The sequence below is a fragment of the Colletotrichum acutatum genome (genome assembly GCF_030867785.1).
Source record: "Colletotrichum acutatum strain CBS 112980 chromosome Unknown BDZ83scaffold_23, whole genome shotgun sequence".
Taxonomy (NCBI): Eukaryota; Fungi; Ascomycota; class Sordariomycetes; order Glomerellales; family Glomerellaceae; genus Colletotrichum; species Colletotrichum acutatum.
The window spans coordinates 131,902-142,465 of NW_026849017.1; the positions used below are offsets into that span (position 1 = coordinate 131,902).

Genomic DNA, 10,564 nt, shown 5'->3' on the forward strand with positions numbered 1-10,564 from the left:
CTTGTAAGGTATATTGGGTCGGGGTTTGGAGTAGCTTAGCCACACGTATGGGCTTTTGGCCGAGGGTCGTCTTACACTCCATCCATGTTGCTCCTTCTAAAAGACATCTGGAAGATGATGCTGTAGATGCTTACCTAGCGGGATGACGAGAACGCAATGTGATTCGGTACTTTGGCGCTGGTGATCGGCGAGAGAAACGCCGATTTTGACCTAGCATTTCCATTGGGTGGGCGTTAGAGTGAGGTCAGTTGTCCACTTTGAGATCGAGACCACACTCGTCACTTCGCATAGAGATACCTTAGAAAGGATGGATAGTTAGAATCAGCGAGAAGAGTCTTCTTCAAAGGGCGCGTGAGACTAACTTAGTGCTCATATTGCACTATTTCATCCGCTCTCTGTCCCTGCAGATGCTCCGAAGCATATGCCCGTCAGTTTAGCCAAGGACTTACTGTCCAAACATCAGGCACATCTCACAAGAACAGTCGAAAATCTCGGCGTGCCCTTTGTTTCTTGGCTGGGGGGATCCAGATTCAGAACCAGTTTCCCGTCGGACGCCACACACAGACACTCGCCTCGCTTCGTCTCGCCTCACCTCTCGACCTGACGCGGGTTATCACCGCCTCAAGTGAGACTTGACAACGCAGGCGGCAGTACACTACTGTGCACACTACAGCCCGAGTGGAGCTCGCCGCCCCCCCCCCCCCCGCCCCCTCCAGTTGGTGTCGTTCATCACTGAGGTGCTAAGGTGCACGACTTGCGTCGCCGCCGACTGTGTGGTCACACAACTCTAGATTTTTCTCTCTTCAATGTTCAGCGCTGTGATTGTCAACTTACCGAGTTGCTCATTCACCTCACCCTCTATGAAATATTCAAGGTGTTGGACAGCACTAAGAATCAGACTATTCTAAGCTGTTGTAATGCCTATATAGGGAGCTGAGTGGTGAGAACAAGAGTGAGAAGCTCAGGCCAGGCCAGACAAGCAAAAAAAGGCCCCATAACGGAGAGCGGAGAGCAGAGAGCAGGTAAGCGCTGCTAAGAAGGACGGGACCCTGTGAATCGTTCCCGCCGCTTTCGCTTTTCACCTTTCCCCCCTTGCCGGTCCCCTCCAAACCGTCCAATTCTGGCCTCTGCTCCCCCCGTGCCCCTCCCCTCCCCCTCCTAGGCTGCTGCGGAGACACTTACCAAACGAGCGAGCCAGCACCAAGCGGGCAGCATTTCGCATCGCCTTTCCACAACCTCAACTCTCTTTCTCTTTGCCGCCTACCATCATTACTTTACCTTGTTCACACAACACCAACAACCTCCCATCCCCTCCCCTCCTAGGCGACATTGCAGCCTTTGCCATCACGCCCGGCAATCTTCAAACTGCACTTTCGGCGTCTCTGTTCTGTCATCAATATCCAGCTTCAAACTCGTCGTCCCGGCACTCCGAATCGCCGGGTACGTCACTCTGGTGAGTTACATTACTGATGCTTCTACCCTTCTGGTTTCCCCTCCACCATCATTCAACCAGCCTACGTCACTTGTCACCCTAGGCCAACTGAACACACAAACATCATACATCCCGCTATTGATATCTGCTTGTTCCCGCATCTTCATCAAACCCGTTTTCTTGGGGCCTGCGCGCAGCACTTTTTGGGCATCTGGTAGCGCTACGAGTCTCGCAGAGCACATAACTACCTGCGCCATCTTGATATTAGACGTCAGTCACATAGCCACTAGCTGGCGCACTTGGTCGCCATACCGCCTGCCGCTCAGAGACCAGCGTCTCTTCCTCTCTTGGCTCTTTTCGTCTTATGCATCAATCCTCCTCAGCTCGGACCCGACCCTCTGCCTAGCCCCCGGTCGGCCTCAGACCATCCTGCCCCTCCATGGGGCCCGACGACCGTTCCCTCTAACTTCTTCGCCTAATACTGACGATACCTTTATCAGACATCCATCTTCGCGACAATCCTTCTCCGACGTCCAAAACGAATCCAGCGAAGACAGCGTCACTGCGACCCCATCGAACTCGATTGACCCTGCGTGCGGACCGGTACCTCTGACGTCTTTTCGAGGTTCTTTAAACTGGCAGGAAGCAAGCGTCGCAGCCTCTCCAACCAGGGGAGTGGTCTGCTGACTAGAATGTTCGGCGGCGGCTCTAACTCGGCTGCGTCCAAGGCGGAGAGCGACCCAAAAGAGGATCGCAAGTCGCCTTCGCCCGAATCCGACAAGGGCGCCTCAGCCTCCCTTAAGTCAAACGACCAGGCCGCCAGCGGCGACAAGCGAAGCGGAAACAGCAGTCCCCCAGGACGGCAGCAAGATGGCGCTGTGGATAAGAAGCGCCGCGCCAGCGGTGTTCAAAGTAAGGCCGCGGGCCTGCTGGCTCATGCCAAGAACACCCTGAACTTTTCCCAGGTCGGCCGATCCAACTCGGATGTGAGCTCGCAGACCCCTCTCCAGAAGCTGGGTAAGCAGGATCCTGCTCTCGCTGTGCCCCAGGGCCAGCACAACAACTCAGCCGGCGATTCGGTTCCCGGCCCGCGTTCGACTTTCCGTGTCGGTGTCTGGGAAGATAGGAACAAAAAGTGCCGCCGTACCATGGAGGACACCCATGCCTTCCTCTACAACTTTTTGCATACCCCAGCCCCTGCCATTGATGGCAAGAAGAGCGACTCCGTATCCGACGAGAAGGACGCCTCCTCCCAAGAGATGGTTGAAACGGACAATGGATACTTTGCTATCTTTGATGGTCACGCTGGCACCTTTGCTGCCGACTGGTGTGGCAAGAAACTTCACATCATACTGGAGGAAATAATCCGAAAGAATCCCAACGGCCCCATTCCCGAACTCCTCGACCAAACGTTTACTTCTGTTGACGCACAGTTGGAAAAGCTTCCTCTTAAGAACAGTGGATGCACAGCTGCCGTCGCCGTGCTGCGTTGGGAGGAACGGGTTCCGAGTGACCGCTCGGCAACCGGTTCTCAGGCTATTGCGCCAGCTACTGCGGCAGCCACCAAGGCTGCTAAGCTGACTTCAGAAGAGACCGCAGACGACAAGGCGGCGTCAAGTGGTCCCGAGGCTACCCATGCCAAACTGAAAAGTGCAGCAAGCCGCCAGCGCGTTCTCTACACGGCTAATGTCGGCGATGCCCGTATTATACTCTGCCGCGGCGGTAAAGCGCTTCGTCTTTCGTATGACCACAAGGGCAGCGACGAGAATGAGGGAAAACGGATAGCGAACGCTGGCGGTTTGATACTCAACAACCGCGTCAATGGTGTTTTGGCCGTAACGAGAGCTCTGGGCGACACCTATATGAAGGATCTTGTCACTGGGCACCCGTATACTACCGAGACCGTCATTCAGCCCGAGAGTGACGAGTTCATGATTATTGCTTGCGATGGTGTAAGTACTGTGCTACTCAAGCAGTGAAATATGGCTAATTTGTGTTCTAGCTTTGGGATGTCTGTTCCGATCAAGAGGCTGTCGACCTTGTTCGCAACATTGAGGACCCGGTTGAGGCATCGAAGCTTCTCGTTGATCATGCGCTGAACCGCTTCAGCACGGATAACCTGTCCTGCATGATTGTTCGTCTTGACAAGGAAGCTTTGTTAGAGAGCCAGAACGATAAGGAAAACGCCATTGGAATTGAGCGCCCTCCGCCCAATCCAGCCAAGGTCAGCGAGTCCGAGAAGATCATCCGGGAGACGAAGCAAAAGATTGCCGAGGGAGGTGCCCCGGCCATTGGCGTCTCGGCGAGCAACAGTGGACGTGGGCATGACCCCGCGTCGATTGATAATGGTGACTTCAAGCCGACAACGCTGGATGGGACCCTTGAAGAGGAGCCTGGACCGATTGATGATGGCGAATCCCCGGACGTTGCCCCTGACACGACTCCGGCTATTCTTCCAGCCGAGGTCGAACAGACTGATGCCGCAGCACCCAAGAAGAGTTCTTAGAATTGGTTGAGAGGAGCATACTGAATCGTGGAGTCCCGTTGCAGTGGAATTTGGGCGTTGGCTTCGGTATTCATTGAAGGACGATTAAGACCGAAGCATGAGGTGTTACGGCAGCTGATACACAATGCGGCATTCCAAGATGTTGGTTGAGAGAGTTGACTATTGGCAAGTTGGTGTTAGAGCGGGGGTGCAAGCTGGCACAAGACAATGAGGCGGCTCATTGATGAAAAGGGGCACCTATCGTAGGCTATATGTACACCTAGCTATCACATGGCTTTGACTCGCGATTATCATTTTGCTTGCTGACTTTCTGTGAAACCTACGGACTTGTACGTGTGTACCCAAGTGGATGGCCTGAAGTCATCAAATTCGGCCTTGGACAAACACTTCGTTCGAGAGGCTGTGCGCGAGCTGCTCTCATCCAGGGCAGCTGAACAGTCTTGAGAACACAGTTGATAACAAACACGGGTGAGCAACTACAACACGCCGGGGGCGGTCAAGCTAGCTGGAGCTCTGAGCCAGAGTTCTGGGGCGAGGCGTTCATTTATCGTATACATAGCCCTCGTCCTGGTCCTGAGTCAAGTAGCTTCTCCGCGCATCAACCTTTCGAGCCTTGAGCTACCCCGCGTGCTGTTTGGTCCCCAGCGGCCCAGAGCAATGGCCAATCTGTGGACGGGGATGATAAGGTAGAGGGATGGATGGGATCCACGGTGTATTTTATGGCAAGGTATTGTTAGTGGTATCTGCGTAGAGTTTCATTTTCCCAGAGTCTTTGGCCGAAAGAGGGTTCCTTTCTCGGTTTTTGTTGATTGGGGGTTCTTGGCAGCAAATCTCAAATTATCTTTTTTAATCGAGTATGGGCAGAAATTACAGATTTGCTAACTACGCTAAGGAAACGTATGAGGAGGATCAAACGGTTACGTAGTGCGCGATCACGGGGTGGTGAACGGACCAAGACGAAGGGCATGAACCACGGACTCTGGAGGACAGGAAGAAGAGCTCGGATGTGTTGGACGAATGTGAAAGGCAGCTGGGCAAAACGTGACCTGGGTTTGCTGCGCCTTGAGGGGGATGGGGAAACGTGACCACGAGGACGCGGGTGTGCTTTGTCGCGAGTGGTGGCGGCGGCGGCAGGCTGGGGGGAGCTTTGGAGTTTGTGAGTTTGGAGTTGGCGGGGATCTAAGGTAGCTTGGAGATGGGCTGACGAAGAGAGGACGGGAGGTTGACGGTCCATGTCCTGCAGTGAGCGACGACGAACTGGTTGTCCATGAAGGCATACCTTTGCAGTACAGTAAGTTGGTATATCATACATGATTTCCTGCGATTGGGTTGCAGGGATTGGGGAGAAAGAAGAATCGTCGAGTAGGAAGCTGAGCCGGATGGTAAGGCGGTGGTTTGTGGTTCCTTCGCTACCGGTTGGTCCGGGCCCTCGGATGGGGAAAGACTTGACATTTGAATTTCCATCACATTCATGGTACCCCCAGGTTCGGGTGGGTTCCCCAGACTTTTCTGGTTCAAGTCTCGACTCTCGGCGTGGGAGATGGGGTCACGGGATGCAACAAGTTGATTATTTGTCCTATGGTGAAATGGAAACGCGACACGCAACAGGAATCGCCGGCGTCCCAGGTGACCTGACCTCACCTTGGCTTTGCAGTGCGTACGAAGTACACCGAAGGCGCCGAGGGTCGAGGATCCATGTTTTGCTGTTGTCGCCTGCGTCTCTGGCGCGGTGCACCGTTGTTGCGCCCGCTTTGGTGGTCCTTTTGGGTTTCGTTCTTGGAGGACCTGGGGAGGGGACACCAGGCAAAATCGGGAAGGCAGGAACTGTTGCTTAACTTCTACAGTATAGGTTGTTTTCCATTCTTTTTGTTCTTACCTAAAGTCAATGGTTAGTTTGGGCTTATTATGTATTCGATTCAAACGGCCAAAGGTTGAAGTCACGGTCGAGACAGCCTGTCTCGTGTCCAGTTCCTTCGTCGTTCAATTGAGGGGAGAAGATGAAATGCCATGAGCGAATGGGAATCTCCACAGGTAGAGTTTCCCTCTTCTCATTCCTTCACCTCAATTCTGTCTCGTGGCATGCTAAGCATTCATTTCTGATGATAGTATCCGTAGTATGTTCCTTCCATCGTTACACGATCTTTTTTTCTTTCCAACGCCATTTCCATCCCGTATTGCACTTGCACCCCAGGTAGCAATCGCGCCAATCATAGCTGGAAGGGGAGACATACCGGTACCTTACGCAACCCCAAGCCAATCCCCGTCGTCGATAAGGAAGGAAGGTTGGCTGCCCGTTCTTTCTTTCCTTCTCTGGACATCTTTTTGACCAAGACTTGCCCAGGTTGCCTGGCACGCCTGGTCGGGCGCCTTGTCTGACCGAAGGGGTTCGCCAACTTGCAAGTCTGCAGAGAGCAACGGCTAACAAGTACCTAAGGTACCTATCCTATGACCTACCTTACCTCTGGCAATACCTACCTGAAGTGGCATCTGTTCAGAAGCCAGAGCCGAGTGCGAAGCAGAAGCAGAGCAAAACGCACGAGTACCCAGACGCCCTGTGTCTGAGGATTGTCTCTGCAAACTCCAGGCGGAGGAATCGCAGCTTGACCTCCAGCTTGGTGAGGGACACAGACGGAACGTCCCTGCCCAGCCAAGAGAGGTACTTACAGACGTGGGTACGTATCAGCAGTTGTGCTGTTCCACCTGCCTACGAAGTAATTAGTGTACAAAGGTACGGAGGAGAGCTCCTTCTCACCTTATCCACGTCCCCCAACCCCGCACCAGGTGGTCACCAGAGGAAGGTAAGCTCCCTGCCCCAGCCCACCTCGAGGCAAGTGCCAACCAACCCCAATGGCCCCAAATGCAACTTGCAAGCCGCAGCGTTGCAAAAACAAAAAAAGGAAAAAAGAAAAAAGAAAAGCACTGACCACCACCCCCAAAAGGACCACCCAGCTGTCCCAGAGGACCCAGACGTCCCAGACTCCCAGCACCCAACGTGGACCGACAAAAACCACCCACGCCCCGCCCGTGGTGGCTGTAAACCCGTCTTTTTCCCCTCCATAAACCCGTTGCAAACCGACCTGACCGATTCTATCCATCAAAGAAACGTCGACCGAGTCGAGCCATCCATCACCCCACGATTGCAGAGAGACTGCCCCCCTTCGCCGGCCCATCATGGCCCAATACCACAACACGGCCGCATCCAACCTGAGCCCGACGACCTCCAGCAATCCCTCCACTGCTACCGCGACCGCAAACACTGCCGCCGCCGCTGCGGCCGGCCAGGCTTCCACCCCCCAGCACAAACGCGTTTACCAGGCCTGCATCCCGTGCCGTCGGAGAAAGGTCCGTTGCGATCTGGGCAGCGTCGATAATCCCCACGATCCCCCCTGCGTACGATGCCGTCGCGAGAGTAAAGAATGTTATTTCAGCGCAACAAGGAGGAAGCGCAAGGCCGAGGACGGCGAGGATCCCGAGCCCGAGGACGTCGATGACTATACAATTCGCAATGGCCGTAAGCGCGTTCACGTCAGCGGCAGCCCGCCCGTCGCCATCGACAAACGCCTCTACAGCGAGGTGCCCTTGACGCCAGGAGGCTCCATGGGTAGGACACAACCTCTGCGCCGCCCTACCGACGGTGGCACCCCGAGCACAACGAGCCAGGCCGACAGCCGTCAGCGGAGCGACTACGTCGTCGATGATGAGCCCAACGCCCAGCTCGAGAACCGCGAGGCCCAGGACCTCATGCGACCCGGTGTCTACGGACCCCACGATGCTTTGGATCTGCTGTACAAGGCGGCTACGGATAGGTCAGTCCAGCTCAGCCATACCCAAGACGCGGCTGCTTACCACCCCCCGGCTCACAGCCCTGTGACCAACAACCACAAGCGTCACGAAAGTGTCGCTTCCATACCCGCCATGCCCCAGCAGCCCGTCATCGTCACGCCCGGTGCGACCATGAAGCCCGTGGGCAATGGCAATGGACGGCCCTCGGTTCCTGTGGCCCTTGAGCCCCAGCCCATTGACCCGGCTCTGACGAGACGTGATCTCTCCGGCGAGCCCGGCTACCAAGACGCCATCAAGGCCTGGGGGAGGTTCAGGTTTGTCAGGGCCGGCTGGTTTTCCGCACAAGAAGCCATTGACTACATTGACTAGTAAGATTATCTACATTTCCAATGATGAGCAATTCCAGGCTAACATTTCCTAGCTACTACGAATACCTGTCACCACTTACACCAATCTCTCCACCGACCTTCCGCAATCCTGCATCTCACATCACCTTGCTCACAGAAGAGCCCATCCTCACCATCACACTCCTCACCATCTCCTCGAGGTACCGCAAGATTCCCGGCACAGGTGGCCAATGTCGGTCCAACGCCATTCACGAGCAGCTCTGGACATATCTCCGGGGCATGATTGAGAGGTGTCTGTGGGGCCAAGAGGCATTCGGGGGAGGGCTCGCAGCCATGGCCGGCGCCTCATCTATTCCCGACGACCAAACAAGCAGCACAGCGCCCTGGCGTGGAATGCGAAAAGGCAGTCTGCGAACTCTGGGGACCATCGAGTCACTGATGATCCTTACAGAGTGGCACCCTAGAGCCCTACATTTCCCGCCAGCTGAGGCCATTGACGAGCTCATGCTTCCGTCATACGAAGGCAGTGATCTGATCAGCACAGATGAGCACGGCAATCAGCGACCGTCTGCAAACATCGGTGGTAAGCGACTCGACAGCTGGCTTGAGCCAGCCTGGAGAAGTGACAGGATGTGCTGGATGCTTCTCAGCACTGCCATGGGTCTTGCGTACGAGCTTGGCGTGTTTGACGACATTGATGAGCTGCTACGCGACGGTGCCATCTCCCGTCCCGAGTACGAGGAAGAGGTGTACCGTCAACGGGCGTACCGCATCAAGCGCCTTCTGTTAATCTATCTGTCCCAGCTCGCCGGTCGTCTTGGTTGGACAAGCATGGTACCCGAGGCCTTGCGCAAGAGCGATCCAGCGGTCACCCGTCGCCGCCCAACATCCACAGAGGGCACAACGCCTGGCACCAACCCGTCGTCCATGTCAAATGCCTTCAACTACATCCCGGACCTAGAGCTCGATGACCAAATAATACACTGCTGGGCTGGTATAAGCAATGCGATGCACATTGGCAACGAAAAGTTTTTCAAGTCCCGCAAGCACACCACCGATATCATCCAGAGTGGGAAGTACACTGAGATGCTCAAAGACTTCCACCCGCTGCTCCAGGATTGGTGGAAAGAATTTGAACGCTTTAGGTTACCCCCTTATATCAGACACATTCTCACCATCGAGTACGAGTATGTTCGCATCTACGTCAACTCACTTTCTCTGCAAGCTGTCGTTGAACGGTGTACCAATAACGCTGGTCACACGGCGCATGCGGGACACGGCACCCATGGCAACCATAACGCCGGAAGCGCGGCACAGCTGTCTCCTCAGACGCAAAATTACTTTGGTAAGTTGCCTCTGGGACAGCTGGGTGGCTTCGGCGCCAGTGATCAGGAGTACATAAAAGAGGTCATCAGCGGCTGCCGCAACTTGCTCCGGACGGTTGTTGAGGGTCTTCTGCCGGGCGACTATCTCAAGCATGCCCCCGTGCGGACATACTTCCGCATCATCAGCGGTGCGATGTTCCTCCTCAAGACCTTTGCTCTCGGTGCCCCACGATCAGACGTCAAGCTCAGCATTGATTTGATGGACGAGACTGTCAAGGCACTCCGTAATTGCATCGTTGATGACGTTCACCTGGGAATTCGATTTGCAGATCTTCTCGACTCCCTGACAAGCCGGCTCCGCAACCGTTTCATTCAGGCTCCTGCTTTAGGACTCGGTTCTGCGGATGGAAGGAGTCCGGATCCCCACGGCATGACCAACGGCGCCGCTGCCAATGGCCAGCCGATCGGCGGTCCCGAGGGTCAATCATGGGCGAACCACGCCTCGAAATTACGTGATGGGCTCAACGCACATGGTAAGCTTCACCTTGGTAATCCACCACCTACCGTAACACCAAAACTAACAATGGGAATTAGACGACCCCGCCAACATTTCGGCAACACCCTTCGACCTCAGCACTGGTACCTTTCCCTATCCCTCAGGCTCGGCCTCGGTCCTAGGCCCGTCCACGCCGGCACCGGCGCCCGAGAACGGTGGAGCCACAAACGCCACCAACAACGCACCGTCATCTACAACAGGAGGCATGGAAGGCCTGTTTGACTCGACTGACTGGAACAACCCAGGCAACGAGATGTGGTACCTGCCGCCCGGGCCGGCATTTTTCCAAAACATGGACAACACGGCCGTCGCCATGACGGCCGAGGGCGTCAACGTCGGCGGTCTCGACCTCCTCGAGTACATGGCCATGGACACTGGCTTCCCCGTCCTCGATGGTCCTTCATCGTTCCCCTGAACCAGGCAGGGCAAAACTGAATGAAGAGAAATTCAATAAAGAAGCACACTTTCAAAAACGAAAAAGGGGTTCTAAAGAAGACAAAAGACCAAACGGCACCCGCAAGGCGTGTCTGTCATTTATACACAAAATTGGGAGCAACGGGGCGGGAAAAACTACAAAATGAGGAAAAAGGGGCGACGAAACTGCCTCAAAAGAAA

At 55.1% G+C, this 10,564-nt stretch overlaps 2 protein-coding genes across 2 annotated transcripts; both read left to right on the forward strand.

Moving 5' to 3' along the window:
• Window positions 1-2,124: 2,124 nt before the first annotated feature.
• On the forward strand, window positions 2,125-3,938 carry BDZ83DRAFT_749875 (protein phosphatase 2C; the record flags this gene model as incomplete). Its single annotated transcript, XM_060513835.1, has 2 exons — window positions 2,125-3,384; window positions 3,435-3,938. 2 exons carry the CDS (start codon window positions 2,125-2,127, stop codon window positions 3,936-3,938), a joined length of 1,764 nt encoding a protein of 587 aa, XP_060367618.1.
• Window positions 3,939-6,616: 2,678 nt separating this feature from the next.
• On the forward strand, window positions 6,617-10,445 carry BDZ83DRAFT_195207 (uncharacterized protein). Its single transcript, XM_060501621.1, has 5 exons — window positions 6,617-6,736; window positions 6,878-7,744; window positions 7,802-8,089; window positions 8,143-9,926; window positions 9,988-10,445. The coding sequence occupies exons 2-5, from the start codon at window positions 7,110-7,112 to the stop codon at window positions 10,362-10,364; spliced, it is 3,084 nt and encodes a 1,027-aa protein (XP_060367619.1). The 5' UTR covers window positions 6,617-6,736; window positions 6,878-7,109; the 3' UTR covers window positions 10,365-10,445.
• Window positions 10,446-10,564: the final 119 nt, after the last annotated feature.